This window comes from Dreissena polymorpha, chromosome 1, assembly GCF_020536995.1.
Source record: "Dreissena polymorpha isolate Duluth1 chromosome 1, UMN_Dpol_1.0, whole genome shotgun sequence".
In the NCBI taxonomy this organism is placed as follows: Eukaryota; Metazoa; Mollusca; class Bivalvia; order Myida; family Dreissenidae; genus Dreissena; species Dreissena polymorpha.
The window spans coordinates 145429302-145446735 of record NC_068355.1 but is presented as its reverse complement, the minus strand read 5'-3'; the positions used below and the strand labels follow the sequence as shown (position 1 = coordinate 145446735).

Sequence of the window (17434 nt, the reverse complement as noted above, 5' to 3'; positions counted from 1 at the left end):
TCCATATTTTTCCCGTGGCAGGTGGTGGCGCGGCGAGCAAGACCTTAAGAACATGACGTGGAAAATTCGCCACGCCGACCTGGTCTTCACGCCGAACAACCGTCTTCAGTCATCAACGGTAAGGCATAACTGAGGGCACATACAGGCATGTAGTTTGTATAAACTGAGCAAAAATGGGGCATATTGAGACCCTCTGGAGGCATGAAACGAGAAAACGTGTTTGGGGTATTTTTTAACGGTTGCGAATTTTAAGCATTGTAAACAGATACATATATGCGAGAAAAATATCATTATATGAACCCATGAAATATATTCCATGGTCCCTACATTATATACCGCGGGGGATGTGGGCCTCCAAACTTTCGTTTTCATAAATTGATGAGCCAACCAAGGGCAAATGACATAACATTTATAATAAAGTCTGTGAAGTAACGATTATATTGGCGGAGTGACGTTAAATTCGAAATAAACAAGCAAATTCGTTGAATTGATATCCCCCGCCAATGTGCTTCTGGACACAAAAGTATTATATTTGACACTCAAAAAAGCATGTTTTCAAGATACAAGGGCCATAACTCCGTTATTAACAGATGGTGTACAATGTCATTTGGCTTGCATCATCCCTTTATTTAATAAACATACTCCTACCAAGTTTCAATGAAATCCGCCAAAGCACTTCCAAGATATGACTCCGGACGGACGGACGGAAAGACAACGCCAAAACAATATCCCTCCGCCTATGGCGGGGCATAACAAACGGATATCACCAAATACGACAAAGCGAACGCTTCTTCCATTGTAACTGTTCTAAAAACGGGTAGTGTGAATAGTTACATTGGACACGGAAATCAAAAATAAGGTATACATTAATGACCTCGAAAATTTGATAGCCTAACAGTCAACGGTGATTCAAAAAGAATTGCGTATTAATTTTGTTTGAACATCTGTTTTGACGATGAGTTTTATTCATAGTTGTATCTCTGTTTATATCCAGGGGAAATACCATCGATATGCACCTTCATAACATGGGCGTAAACTGTCATCCCGGGTCAAGCTTCGCACATACCAACTAAATAGGATTTATTGTTATAAACGTCCCTAACATAAAAAACATTACATTGTCGTCCATTTCAAGGAATATGCCGTATGCACATGAATGTTTTAGCTTAAATGCAGACTATTTAACTTTGATTAATTCCGTTGCGGTTTTGCGTTTTTCATAAAATACTTTATTGGATAACCAAATAAAGTTATAAATATAAAGAATTGCCATTACTTTCAAAATTAAATATATGCCCTCATTTTGAAATAAACTATTGCCAATACCTAAAACAATTATTAAAAAAATGTCGCGAATAATCATTTTATAAAACAATAGAAAATATAATATCACCTTTAAACATCATTGTCTTTATTACCGCAGTGCGTGTCAGGACGCTTCACGAGCAGCGCCCTGAGTGTGGAGACCGGAAGTGTGACCGGCAATAGCCGCCAGGGGGCACGCTCCACGTATTCCCTAACGCGAGGCCAGATCTTTACCACTGTGGCGGACTACAAGGGACAGCTAGTTGCGGTGAAGATGAGCACGAAACGGAAGCTGAACCTCGACCGGCAGTTTCTTCTGCAAATGAAACATGTAGGTCTAATATCATATCAGGCAGGGTAAATCAAGCAATCGCAATATTCGTCCATTAGTCTTAAATTGTTCATTGTCTATCCAATGGTGACATGGAATTAACATTTCCGTACATCATATCGTCGATTCCAAGAATCAAGTATATAGTTTGTATCGTAAACAAAATATTACTTCTGAAAATAAAAGCTGGTGAGTTTTGACGGTATTTTTAATACTTGCAGTGTACACAAATATTTAAATTACATGAAAGCGGTGCTTTTTGTTGCATTTTGAATTATCAAGCTTACCAGAGTAGTAAAAACTTCATGTTTACATCCCAGTTGTCCGCCCTGAAACACCCGAACGTGACGTCATTTGTCGGCGTCTGCACTGAGCCCGAGCGGATATGCAGCGTCTGGGAATACTGCACGAAGGGAAGCATTCAGGTTACCACTTAGGCAGACAGTAATTCTAAAGTAATGTGTTGAAAAACCCAAATACACTGATCACAGCAATCATCCGTATGACAAGGGGAGATCACTGTGAAATGCTTTCTATTCAAGAATATTTCCTTGTTCCACCGGTTGAAACAATTACAAAAATACCCTTATACATTTTTTACAGGAGAAGGTTTCATATTTATAGAGTTCATCAATCCAGTTTGACGTTTAAATACTCTTCACCAGATGCTTATACTTATATGATATCTTTAAAACTGTTCGCCAAAAGCAAGTGTATTAATATACAACTGCTTTCTGTGAAAAATTGGCTAAATGCAAGTGCGTCAAGAATTGTTCCAGATAAGAATGTGCAGAGGATTATCGGGGAAGACACTTTTAGCCAAGACTTAATGTTCATTTTGAACAGGCTACCTTTGAACGACAATTTTCATAAACGGGGAAGTCTCGTCCTTTTTTAACATGTGTGGGAAATGCAAATCTTAGAGATACGTAACGCACACGCATTAGGCCCGGTTTTCTCAGGGCGCGTTTTATTTATTTAAGAGATCTTACCTCAGTATGGCACATGCGTTTCAGGATGTGATCGAGAACGACGACATCCGACTGGACACGATGTTCAAGCTATCCATAGCCGTCGACGTCTGCCAAGTATGACTCGGTCACGTGGTATTTTTTCGTCACGCGTGGTTGTAGGCAGCCACAAGTAACAAAAAACGTGTCATATTTAATCACTTTGCATAACACAACCATGAATTTGTATAATAATGAAACTTGCATATCATACACGTTTATGTTAAGTTGCTAAATACGTACCATATGTGTAGTACTTTACGAAAATCCTGTTTTCACAGGGACTGGAGTATATCCACAAGAGCCCAATCCGTTACCATGGAAACATGAAGAGCTCCAACTGCGTCATCGACAGCCGCTGGGTGTGCAAGCTGACGGACTTCGGTGTTCGGAAGATCAAACCTGACGTGGACACAGAGGAGAGCGTGGGGGAACACGCCTTCTATGCGCGTGAGTGCTATTGTTTAGTCTGCATGCGCATAACGGGCTCAAGGTGAGCTTTAGTGGTCATCTTTTGTCCCTCGTTCTTCGTCCGTCAAGCTTCGTACATATATATATATATATATATATATATATATATATATATATATATATATATATATATATATATATATATATATATATATATATATATATATATATAATTTATTCTTATAGGTAAACATGAGTATGGTGAATGTACATGAAACTACTTACCAAATTGCATGTATTTGTATTTTTTCTTTAAATGGTTTAAACTATTTATTGGGATATACGTTAATGGGCACATGTTCATTTCAGGCCTGTTTTGGACGGCTCCGGAAATTCTACGCCGGTTATTAGCCAAGGAACGACCACTGCGGACGGCCAACGCGGACATATACTCGCTGGGTATTATCATGAAAGAGCTCCTGTGTAGGAACGAACCGTACGCCGCAGAGGCATTCCTCTCACCGAAAGGTAAATACTTAGATCATATGAGCCGCGTTCTGAGAAAACTGGGCTTAATGCATGTGCGCAAAGTGTCGTCCCGGATTAGCCTGTGCAGTCCACACAGGCTAATCAGGGACGAAACTTTCCGCCTTAACTTGATTTTCGGAATCGAGGGACTTCCTTGACACTAAAAATACCATAAACGCGGAAAGTGTCGTCCCTGATTAGCCTGTGCGGACTGCACAGGCTAATCTGGGACGACACTTTTCGCACATGCATTAAGCCCAGTTTTCTCAGAACGCGGCTCATATAATGATACCAGGTGGATGCAACCATGAGAACTTACTGAACATATGGAGCTATGCTATTATATTGTATGTGGAATATTGACTTTTGAACAAAGATGACACTATTGCAAACTGATCAAGATTTGTATTTAGCGTTTATAATGTTTTGCTAAGTTCGATAAATAGTATAACACCGTAGTTTTATTTAAAAGGCACCAACAGCGCGGTGCATTACCTCGCTCTGGCGGAACGGGGCTTTATGTATGTATGTAAAGTGTCGTCTCAGATAAGTATGTGTAATCCGCACAGGCTAATCAGGGACGACAATATCCGCCTTAACTGGATTTTAGCTAATAAGTGACTTACTTCAAACGAAAAATACCATACCATGCGGACTGCGCAGGCTTATCCAGGACGACACTTTACGCACACGCATTAAGCCCCGTTTATCCACGGCCAGGTTCAATTTAACATTTGAGTGTGAGAACGATCAAGCTTATTTATTTAACAGATTATTGCTGATATTTTTATAACGCTCTACAGAGATCATACAGAAGATCACAAGCCCCGTTGACGCGGAAGCGCTGTTAAGACCGGCCATCTCGAACACAGAGTTGGACAGCGAGTATAGAAGAACGAATATGGAGTACATGATTCAGCGCTGCTGGGCGGAGGACCCGGATTTGAGGCCCACCATGAAGGCCATACTGCGCACATTGAACAAGATCAACCCTTACAAGTAAGTTATCGTAGGTGACGAGGATGAAAAACACATAAAAATTAGTTTAGTTTACACATGGCATATTAGTAAGTAATGTTTGGTGCAACTAATGAGTCCTTACGAATAGTGCCATGTGTGTTTTTTTTTTTCTCGACGAACCTCACAATCAATCAGCATACAAACCATTCAACGCATACAAGAAAGAAAAGAAAAAGCAATAACAACATTGTTTCATATATATATATATATCTATACACGTATCAAAATCAATAAACTAGACACATTTATTAAGTTACATTGCTCATATATATTGATAATACAAATTAAAACATTTGAATCGCGAAATACGGTATCTTTCGATAATGGTATGCGACCCCCTACGGCCTTTTGTATTTAAAGTGGAAAAGATACGATTACATGTATTCGAATCGCAATTATACGGAAAATGGAATTATGCGAACAATTCGCACGGTCCGAAAACAAAACATTATGTGTGGACACGTTGGTGTTCTAGGCATTGCCAATTCACGTTTATTTCCTTCTCGTGACACGTGTCGTCAAATTGTTTTCACGAATATTTGTCTGCCCCTCTTGTCGGTCGGTCTGTCTGTAGGTAGACCTGTCGGTAGACCTGTCGGTAGACCAGTCTGATTATCGTGTCCATCAATAACTCGTCAACCAATTCACCGATTGGCTTGATACTTCACATGTGCATAGGCCTTGGACGGTAGATGACCCCTATTGAAATTCTGGTCACTAAGTCAAAGGTCAAGGTCCCTATCACACTTCGTGTGAAAATTGTTTCCGATCAATAGCTCGTCAAACAATTGAACGATTAGCTTCATACATCACATCTGCATTGGCCTTGGACAGTAGATGACCCTTATTGACATTGGGGTCACTAGGTCAAAGTCACTATCACACTAAGTGTGAAAAACATTTCCGATCAATAACCCGTCAACGCATTGACCGATTGGCTTGATACTTCACATGTGCATTTGCCTTGGAGAGTAGATGACCCCTGTTGATTTTGAGGTCACTAGGTCAAACGTCAAGGTAACTATCACACTAAGTGGTTTCCGATCAATAACTCTTCATTGAATTGACCGATTAGCTTGATACTTCACATATGAATTGGCATTGGACAGTTGATTATTCACTATTCAAATTGAGTTCACTAGGGCAAAGGCCAAGGTCACTATCGCACTAAGTGTGAAAATTGTTTCATAACAATAACTCATCAACCAATTGACCGATTGGCTTGATACTTTACATGTGCATTGACCTTGGACAGTATAGGACTATTGAAACTGGGGTCACTAGGTCAAAGGTTAAGGTCACTGTCACGCGAAGTGTGAAAATCGTTTCCGATCAATACCTTGTCAACAAATTGTCAGATTTGCTTGACTTTTTCAAATGTGTATTGGCCTTGAACAGTAGATTACCTACTATTAAATTTTGGGTCACTAGGTCAAAGGTCAAGGTCACTGAAGCACATTAAGAGTACAATCGTTTCCGATTAATACTTCGTCAACGGATTCACCGACTGGCATGATACTTCCCATGTAAATTGGCCTTAGAAGGTAGATGACCCCTATTTAAATTGGGATCATTAGGTCAAAGGTCAAGGTCACTGTTTAACACTAAGTGTGAAATCGATTCCCATCAATTACTCATCAACAAATTCACCAATTGGCTTGATACTTCACCTGTGCATTGGTCTTAGACAGTCAATGACCCCTATTTAAATTGGGGTCACTAGGTCAAAGGTCAAGGTCACTGTTAAACACTAAGTGAGAAAATCGTTTCCGATCAATAACTCGTCAACCAAGTGACCGATTGGCTTGATACTTCACCTGTGCATTGGCCTTGGGCCATAGATAACCCCTATTAAAATTATGGTCACTAAGTAAAAGGTCGAGGTCACTGTCGCACTAAGTGTGAAAATCGTTTCCGATCAATAAATCGTCAACGAATCGACCGATTGGCTTGATATTTTACATGTGCATTGGCCTTTGACAGTAGATCATCCCTATTGAAATTGGGTTCACTAGGTCAAAGGTCAAGGTCACTATCACACTAAGTGTGAACATCCTTTCAAATCAATATCTTGTCAACCAATCGACCGATTGGCTAGATACTTCACATGTGTTTATAGGTTGTCCGCTATTGACATTGAGGTTACTAGGTCAAAGGTAAATGTCACTGTTTCACATATACTACACTCGTTTCCGATCAATAACTCGTCAACTGATTCACCGATTGGCTTGATGCTTCTCGTGTACATTGGCCTTAGAAAGTATATAACCCCTAATGAAAATCGGGTCACTAGGTCAAAGGTCAAGGTCACTGTTACACACATAGTATGAAATCGAATCCCATCAATAACTCGTCAACTGATTCACCGATTCGCTTGATACTTTACATCTGCATTGGCCTTGGACAGTAGAATTCCCCTATTGAAATTCGGGGCACTATGTCAAAGGTTAATGTTACTGTTACACACTAATTGTGAAATCGTTTCTGAAATTGAAGTCCCCTATTGAAATTGGGGTCACTAGGTCAAAGCTAATGGTCACTGGCACAATAAGTGGGAAAAGCGTTTCTGATTAATAGCTTGTCAACAAATCGACCGATAGGCTTGATACTACCCATGCGCATTGGCCTTTAAAAGTAGATTGCCCCTATCGAAATTGGGTGTTACTAGGTCAAAGGTCAAGGTCACTGTCACAATAAGTGTTAACATTGTTTCCGATCAATAACTCATAACGAATTGACCGATTGGCTTGATACTTCACATGCGCGTTGGCCTTGGACCGTAGATGACCCCTAAAGATATTGGGGTCACTAGTTTAAAGCCCTGTTAGGGGGGCAGATGTTTCCGACCGCGGAACACTTGTTTGGTAAGCACAAGAGAGAGAGATCGCTACAAACACACAGCCATATATATGTTTTACTGAATCATTCATTATTCTACAAATAAATACCACTGGTCTTGAAAACATATCTATATCATCATGTACGTGCACTCGTCGTTCTTCGGTTTTTACATCAAATAACACGATATTATATTACTGGATTGGTTAGGAAATATTCAATGAAACAGAAAAAGAAATTATACGGATAACCGTGTCGGTCCAATTACTATTCGTATAACAGCGATTCGACACTTTTTCAGAATTATATACTTGATCCCAATAGATATACATCTGTAGTTATATAATTTGTATTCGTATAATTTTTAATAGTCAATATGCCTTTTAACCAAAAACACATGCAATTGGTAACCTCATAATATTATCACAAGGTATAAATTTTCGTTTTTATAAAGTCCCTTTTTCTTTTAACTTTAACACGATCGCAAAGTACACCGTGGACGCGGGGCTGGTTCATGTATTGACGCGGAAGTGAATTTAACAACTTGAATGCTATTTTTGTGTTAATCAGAAGTTCTCTAAATACCGGCACTTACCTTAACATTTGACATTTAAATGTTTATGTTCTTTTTGCCTTTGCATAAGAAAGGTCAATCGGGTGATTGTCGAAATCAAAACGTTCTAAGATTGTTTAGCAACAGGGGAATGTTTGTGCATACTTCTTTAGTTGGGTGAATCGCAAGTCACGTAGCAAATGGACAATATGTATATTTTCGTATCTAATTAAATATACATGCAATTAAATACATTTATTGTGAAACTGGTATTTAACACTTGTTTTACGATCACATATTTTATAATGACTTTTTGTTCCGGAGCATTTTTAGCGCGTCACACTCAATATGAAATAGTTGGCGCCGGTAACGCTCGAGCCATTTATTATAACTATTTCGACCCCTTCTCGTCTAGGTCACGCAGAAGCTATTACTTTAAAAGAATTATTATTCACTCGAGCAGTTTACTGTCCACCCTTTGTAGTGTCACATGTTATATAATTTATGATACGTTTAAAGCGGGTATGCACGATTTTGTCAAATATTTATTCATTTATATGAAATGTGTGAAAAATTATACATATATTTCAATATACATTAAAATAAAAGTTAAATAGAACATGTGTCGAAATATGCGAAATAAGCCATATATTTAATTCTGAAATCGAAAATGTCTGTACAGTCGAATTCGCCAGCATGTATATCGTGCATGTACGATGTGAATCTTAATTTAGTTTTACGGACCTTTTTTAATTTCCTGCAACAATATCTATTCATACGACACACGAACACTAACTCCGATCCTAATAAAAAGACGAATGATTCGGTTATTGAAGGCAATATGTACGCAATATCTTCAACACTATAGGCTCGGGGCGCTAATTTGTATTTGCTGCATTTTATGAAATTCGTCTTCAATGTATACTTTTTCTTGCCTGTTTCTTGTTATTGTAACACATTTTTATCATATATTAAAATTTAACGCATATAAATTTTGTATAATCTCCCTTTAAGGCGAGACTGCACCAAGTATTGCAGGTAAAATTTCTCCAAACATTAGTCGCGTTCTGGGAAAAGCAGGCTTAATGCATGTGCATAAAGTTTCCTCCCATATTAAGATAAGCCTTATCAAGGACGACACGTTCCGTATTTTTCGTTTAAAGTAAGTCTCTTCTTAACCAAAATCCAGTTTGGGCGGAAGGTGTCGTCCTTGATTAGCCAGTGCGGACATCTATACATTTTTCTTTGGTATAACCATTTGGTATCGAAGAAAACCATGATAAACGCAGCCATATAGAACGCACCCGGTTTTGAAATCCCAAAATGGTGAAATATATATTGAAGCCAAGAAAACTATTGATTTTGTTTTTGTAAAATCAATCATTTGTTTTGTAAAGTATAAATCTTATCACATGGAAATATAGTTAAACAAGTTTATTTTATGTCATGCTATTTAGTTGTTGTTGTATTTTTTAAATAAAGATTTTAAACAATACTGCAGCACAATGAGCGTAAATAAGATATGTGACATTATCTTTTTCTCTAAATCTCAAGTAGTAAATATGTTTTTCAAACTACACGCACTCCTCGAGGGCGCGGTCTTTAATCGCATCAACATTCGCATACATTAGTTGTTCAAACTTTTTTTCAATCGTCTGACAAATTGTGTTATTCTTTTTCATCACTGTAAATATTTACCTATTACTACTTGTCAAACAAGGATTGAGTAAACCGACAACGGTTTTTTTTCAGTTGTAAATAGCACATGACTAAATAGTCCAACAAATTTAAAAAGCGCAATCGGTGCATGTTTTACAAATTGTCTGTTGTAAGCGATGTATATGTTCTAAATTCCGATATAAAATAAATATTACATTTCACTGCAAAGAACGGTTCATATCAATGAGTATAAACGTGAACACTGAAATTTTTCCCCAGGAAGTCCAATGTGGTCGACAACATGATGGCGATGATGGAGAAGTACACGAACAATCTCGAGGAGATCGTCGCGGAGCGCACCGAACAGCTCCAGGACGAGAAGCGAAAGACGGACGCGCTCCTCTACCGGATGTTGCCCAAGTAAGTCCACGGGGGCCTACTGGATTTATCCCAATTAACTTCACAGGGGTCATACGCAATGTTTAAAATACACAGGATATACATACTCACGGGTTCAATTAAAGGCACCTTAATAGATAAATAAACGATGTCTTTGCATGTATCAAATACTTATACAATAATATACTGCATCGTGAGCACAATTTTAATTTCAATTACAATAGGATTGTACTAACATCATATAATAAAAAAACGGTACATTTGTATTAACAGTATAATACGACTCTGTGTGAGGGTTCATATTGCTGTTTTCACATGTGCAGGAAAGTTGCAGATGACCTGAAATTCGGACGCTCGGTCCAGGCGGAGGCGTTCGCTTCTGTGACCATCTACTTCTCGGACATCGTTCATTTCACAGATCTCGCGAGCGAGAGCACGCCTCTTGAGGTAGCACACGGTTGGGAATTCATTCAGCTTATATATAGTATGGCGGCATTCAGCATTTTGTGCAAACGCTATAGATTATTTATCAAGATTAATAACAATAATGAGTACGGTATTACAAATACACATAAGATTATATATTGATTCGTAAGATGACATATCTCACGTACTAGAAAGCCGTGCACGATGTGAATAATCCATTGACCACAATTGTTCCGCTGCCATCTGTTAATCAAGAACTGCGTTGATCAATTCTCAATTTATATTTTAGTTGTGAACTTAAGCACTATTGGTAATAATCCAATCAGTAAGCTTTACAGTTATGTCTTTAGAACTGGCCGATGTATTGTTTCACGATTGGAATGGCGTTTTCAGATTGTGGCCCTGCTGAACGCTCTGTATACGCTGTTTGATGACATAATCTCACATTATGACGTTTACAAAGTAAGTGATATTGCGTACATTTGCATAATAGCTGGTACTTAATTTATTTCGTGCAGATTTAAGATAACAATGTTACATTTGTGTTACAATACGGTCTTCACTAAGCTAACGCACAAACAGTCTCATACTGAAATATTTACAAACAAACCAACCAATTAAGCAGAAAAAACTACAAGAATAAAGACCTAACATATTTCAATAACGATATTTTGTTTCTGCAATTTAAGCGTAAAACAAAATACATATTTCTATATTACATCATTTTTTTATTATTTTGAATAACCACTTATCGAAAGCATTTGTTTAATAAAAAAACAAACTTAGCGCTAAATTCTTCTAAAATATTTACACAAATAAGTTTGGTTCCGATTACCAAACCGTTCATGAAATAACACAGAACCGACATATTACCGTTAGTAGATACAATTCAATATTTAGCAATTGTTTGTTCGTGTTAAATAAGTTGTATCGGTGTGTTTTTAATATGTTTTCAGTTTTATAAACGTCAGTTTTACCATTAACGATAACAACCCTTCCTAATTATATGGTAATATTATCTTTGCTACGTTATCAAGTATTTGTTTGCATAAAGCTAGTTATAACATGCGTGCAAATATGCGGATAGTAAGTACGTTGTCATGCTGGTAAGCTAAATGGAATTCCGATGACTCTAACGTCTTGTAATCAGTTTTTAATGATGCATCGTGGAAACCTTTTACGATTTTATAGATATATAGTTTGAATTGTGACCGACACATACAATAGTTATGTATTGACAATAAGATCTATTGCTTTTTTCGTAAGTTGTTTGTGTGTATATAGTTTATTTCACAGTTCTTTGAGATGGCGGTCTATATTCATTGCATCAGGTCTAGAACCGTTCGTTCGATGGATGTGTTATTGATACAAGCATTATGCAGAACAGTGTTGTTTTTTTCCAAAAGTTACCTCATTCTGTGATACATGTAAAACAATCAATAATATCCGGGAAAAATATGCTGCCCACTTAAAGTCGTTCCAAAATCATATATAATATATTGTTTGCATGCATATTTTGTTGATGGATAAAATAGGTCAGCATTGTATTTACCAATTTGGTTTTTCCAAAGTCTAACTGATTTCCGGCTAAGTCTAGTATATGACCCGCGTCTGCTCAGACTGGTTTTTAACTGCACTGTCCGCTAATGGGACCACACAGCTATAATAGCGGACAGGATTCTATCTGACCAGATGTGCGGATGCACAGCCTGTTCTGGGGTTAGGCATCTCTTGAAAAGCGAAAATGTTATCCCAGGAAAAGAGGCTACAACATATTTAAGTAGAACACACGGATAAATAATGTACATGCTAGATCATTGCCCATACCAGGTGGAGACGATAGGCGACGCGTACATGATCGTCAGCGGACTTCCAGAACGTAACGGCACGCGTCACGTGAAGGAGATTGGCGGCGTGGCGCTCAACATCCTGACCAGCGTTCTCACCTTCACCATCCCGCATCAGCCACACAGACAGCTAGCGATCCGAATAGGTATACCACCGAAGTATACCCGAAAAGTTAACTGGATGTAATGTTTAACCCATTTATGCCTAATGGACTCTCCCAACCTTCTTAATTGGATCAATTTATTTTCAAAATTCGGGATGTCTAGTATATTAATTTCTATATTTAGAATATTTCTTACAGAAATTCCTTTAAGCAAATAGCGCAGACCCTGATGAGACGCTGTTTGCCAAGGCATTTTTTCTAGACGCTAGGCATAAATGGGTTAAAGGTTTACTAACACATATTCTTCTCCGCATCAATCTCGCAGGGAGCACGAGATTCACATAGGTGTGCCACCGTAGTGTATATGATAAAGGTCAGTATGGTACACCTAGGTAGGAATGGAATATTTTGAAGGTTTAAGTTTAAAGAAATACCGTTAACTTTGCCCCACCTGTCCAACTGACACCTCGCGATCCGCATAAGTATACCACCGTACGGTAACTGAGGATTTGCATATTTTAACAAACAACTTGTTCATCCAACACTAGCAGTGAGTGCAGTTCGAGGTCTGCATATGTTTACGATGTTACTATTGAGTCAAGCAACATCGGATTAAATGCATGTGCGTAAAGTGTCGTCGCAGCTTAGCCAATACAATAATTGAAGACACTTTCTATTATGTTTTTTCGTTTTAAGGAAGTCTTTTCTCATTTGTCAATTTTTAAACCTTTAATATCAGCGTACAGTTTTGATCTCTACGTGACACGGTTTTAAAACGCGAATGAGGCCCAACTATATAACCCGACACTGAAAGCACCGTATTACATTCAAGGTATCCACACGGGCCCCGCGGTGGCGGGCGTAGTGGGCCTGACCATGCCACGGTACTGCCTGTTCGGGGACACTGTAAACACCGCCTCCCGGATGGAGTCCAATGGAGAAGGTAGGATGCACATTACACGACTGGCAACATACCCACGCCAGGCCCGGTAGTACAGGCGCACATTTTATAGTGGATACATATGACATATTTAACCCATTTATGCCTAGTGGACTCTCACATCCTTCTAAATTGGATCAATTTATTTCCAAAATTAGGGATGTCTAGTATATTTATTTCTAAATGCGGCGTCTCATCTGGGTTTACGTTGTTTTCCAAGACCTTTTTTCTAGACGCTAGGCATAAATGGGTTAATATTGATTGCATGACTACAATATCCTTCGAAAGAACGTATACGTGTATGATGGAGTTCATGCAGCTCCACAAATACTGTACGCCTGTGTAATTGTTCTAACACTTTTGTTGACAGCTCACCCACCAAGCAAATATTTTGATCTTCGTTGAAAAATTAAATAAAACATATCCTCTAATATCCCAAATGTAAATACATATTATCATAAATGATAAGCATAAAGCCATTTCTTAAATCTACACTAAGGAAACGCTAATACAACGGAAATAAACTTCATACCCCATACCACTATATTTAGTTAATAATGCAATAATGCCACACCGAACTGCTTTATAAGAATTAAGCGAAACATTCGGTTTCTCCAATAGCATCACTTAACTTAAAGGGACCTTTTCACATATTTTGGCATGTAGTGATGTTTGTCGTGAAATGTTTTATAATGATAAATTTAAACATTGGATCTAAAAAGCTCCACTAAAACGACAAGAATAAAATTAAGAAAGAAAAAAAGTAAATCTCAGCTGGGATCGAACCATTGACCCCTAGAGTAAAAGTCGACATTAATAGCAAGTAACATTAACGGTTCATGTCAAGCACCCTGAATAATTATTGCCATGTATGCTTGTGACGCGAAGTATTTTTTAGCATTGCAGATCCACATAAGTCCACAGACCAAAGCCGCGCTAGATGAATACCCTGAATTCATCGTTGAGAAGCGGGGAGAAATTCCCGTCAAGGTTTGTATACGTCCGATTGTATACAATATCATTCTCCGCATGTTGAAACTGAGTTCAGGTTTTATGCCAGAAAGTGCGCAAAACGCCGGTAAAACACAAGTCTTTGACCATGAATCATATTTGATACTATTTTGTTTGTTTGTCATCCGAAGAATTCACAGACAATAATACTATTGAACCCGTGTGTAATCAATGCGTCAATAAGTTCTCGACAGGTATTTTACTGTACGAAACTCCAGATTTACCCCCCATTAGTTCTTTTCTTACTTCAGTCCGTCCGTCCATTTGCACTTCTGGATTATGCATTTTTCAAAAAGATAATATATATATATATATATTGAACTTTTACTTATTATGAGTTATGTGAGGGTTATACGCGACCTGTTTTTCGCAACCAGAGATCTGATGTTAGGTCACACATTCTAAAAAATAACACAATTAAATAGTGTAAGAACTCGAAGGTAAAATATGAAAATACAACACAATTTTTTTTGCAAACAAGTGCTTCATAGATCAAAATAATATTACACTGAATATGGCGATAACTCGAACATTGCATAATGCATTAAAATTAAACTTGTGATAAACTTCAAAAGGAAGGCGATTCTTAAACATCATTTTGTTTTTCACAAAAGTTCAAGCTTGTACTGAATATTAAGATAAAAACACGCAAACAGTTATATTGCTCTGGCAAATGAACATAATTATGATTTTACTGAGACGGTTATAACGCAGCCTATATTCACATACATGACACCACAGAAACAAATACAACGCGGAGCTTAGCCTTGTATATACAATAATTAATAGATGTTTTCACAGTTTGTGGACTCATGTTTTGCTTTAAAAACTGCAAAAAACATTGTATACATATAATAAAAGAACAGCCGATGCTCAATCAATACTTCACTTATTGATATATTGAATTCAGGGCAAAGGGCTGATGACAACGTACTGGCTGGTCGGCATAGACTCAAAGGGAGCAGACGACCCCACTGAACGTAAAGATACTGAGACTTCCGGTTTCGAGGACGCGCTAGAAGATGACGGGAACATAAACGGGCCATCGCAGACATGTGGTAAAAATCCCGAGGGCAAAATAAGCCTCGCGGACTCTGGCATTGGTATTGACCGGATACTAGACGAGAGGTTCGGTAACGTTGACCTAGGTATGGGCTATGAACGTCTGTTTGGCATATCCGATAAGCACTCGTTTTCAGACAAGGGCTTGGCAGGATTGGGGAATGGGGAAAGTTCAAACAGCGGCGATAACGTCATTGGTGATCGCCCCGCGGTTACAAGCGATGCCAAGGCATTGAAGTTAAGATTGAATAGTTCAAATATTGATCGGTCTTCTGATGAAGGTACGATAAAGAGTGAATCTGTGAAGAAAAAGAAAAAAAATGCAAAACATCGGAAGCAGTCCAATAAATTTGGCCGCATCGGCCCAAATCGAACTGAGCCTGCGGATACATCTGTTACGTCACAACCCGAGCCGTCATGTGATACAGAATCAACGCCACCGTTCAGGCTTTTCACAAAGAAAGCCGTGTCTGATAAACTAGACTGGTTAAATGACGATTACTAGAAGTTCCTAACATCCAGGACGAATTCCGGGCATGAAGCAGATCGTGAGAACAAAAAAATACTGTAATTCCATTTCTCCACGTGTGTAAAGTGTCGTCCTTTGCTAGTATGTGTTGTTCGAATAGGATGATTCGGACAGAGATAGTCCGATCATGGTATTTAGATCTTATTTATGTTCCGAACAAAATCTGTTATAGTTCTGAACATTTTGACATCAATTTAAAAACATGGTCAGGAAACATTTATATAGGATCTGGCAAGAGTTGTCATATCATACCATATTTTATTAAACGAGTCCAGGAATTTTGTTAGTAAGCGAGCCTTTGGCGAGCTTACTAACGAATTTCCTGGACGAGTTTAATAAAATATAGTATGGTATGACAACGAGTGTCAGATTTTTTTATCACATGCTTTTAAATGAGCAAATTAAATAAATATTTATGCAGACATAATGATAAATCTCGAATGTTGTTTACATTTCGTGACGTCATTTGACGTTGCAACGTCATTTGAGCAAAATAACATAATGCGATTGGTCAATCGAACGAAAACTAAGCCAATGAAAACGCTTAAAAAGTATATTTCACATGTGTTTAAGATATATAGGATCTGGCACGAGTTGTCATATCATATCATATTTTATTAAACGAGTTCAGGAATTGTGTTAGTAAGCGAGCCTTTGGCAAGCTTACTAACGAATTTCCAGGACGAGTTTAATAAAATATGGTATGATATGACATTGAGTGTCAGATCTTTTTTATCACATGCGTTTAAATGAGCAAATTAAATAAATATTTACGCAAACGTAATGATAAATCCTGAATGTTGTTTACATTTCGTGACGTCATTTGACGTTGCAACGTCATTTCAGCAAAATAACAAAATGCGATTGGCCAATAAACGAAAACTAAGCCAATGAAAACGCCTAAACATGATGTTTTACACATGTGTAATATAAAAAAATATGTAATGGTTGCATTAGATCTACATGGGAAACAGGGTATAGCATGTGATAAAAAATATTCGTAATGGTTATATTACATTGGAAACAGGGCATGGCATGTGTTAAAATAAAACAGGCTTTTAATTTTGATTTCTGCATGGACAATTTCATACGAGACTGTCAAATCGGCATTCTTTTATGGGGTACTAGGTATGAGAAACATTATTGACGTCATATATCTGATTCCTGATATTTCACTTTGTATGAATGTCCATCTATCGAATGTTTATTAAATGTATAAAAGATATAGAATGCGTAATTTGCTACATTGGGTTTGTTTTGCTGTAACCACTTTTGTAATTCGTGTAATTGTTTTCTTTGACCGATCCAGTCATAGCAGTCTTTCATCGAGCCATCATGGTAATAGTATAAAAAGTCAACGAATGTGTTAAAAGGGTTTTGCAGGTGTTTTACTGAGTTACGATTCCGTGTCTTACCGGGTATTTCATAGAGGTCACGTGATGTCCGAAATGCTTGGAATGT

At 37.9% G+C, this 17434-nt stretch overlaps 1 protein-coding gene across 1 annotated transcript in view; it reads left to right on the top strand.

The window, feature by feature from the left end:
* The first annotated feature begins 24 nt into the window (after positions 1–24).
* Positions 25–17434, top strand: part of LOC127856140 (uncharacterized) — a 48933-nt gene continuing 31523 nt past the window's right edge. Inside the window, exons 1-14 of the mRNA XM_052392200.1 lie at positions 25–118; positions 1424–1636; positions 1957–2061; positions 2653–2724; positions 2928–3096; positions 3427–3585; positions 4389–4584; positions 9935–10075; positions 10378–10501; positions 10874–10942; positions 12311–12473; positions 13264–13374; positions 14270–14361; positions 15293–15930. Of these exons, the coding sequence (XP_052248160.1) occupies positions 53–118; positions 1424–1636; positions 1957–2061; positions 2653–2724; positions 2928–3096; positions 3427–3585; positions 4389–4584; positions 9935–10075; positions 10378–10501; positions 10874–10942; positions 12311–12473; positions 13264–13374; positions 14270–14361; positions 15293–15930 (2318 nt within the window). The 5' untranslated portion in view covers positions 25–52. The remainder of the gene's footprint in view (positions 119–1423; positions 1637–1956; positions 2062–2652; positions 2725–2927; positions 3097–3426; positions 3586–4388; positions 4585–9934; positions 10076–10377; positions 10502–10873; positions 10943–12310; positions 12474–13263; positions 13375–14269; positions 14362–15292; positions 15931–17434) is intronic.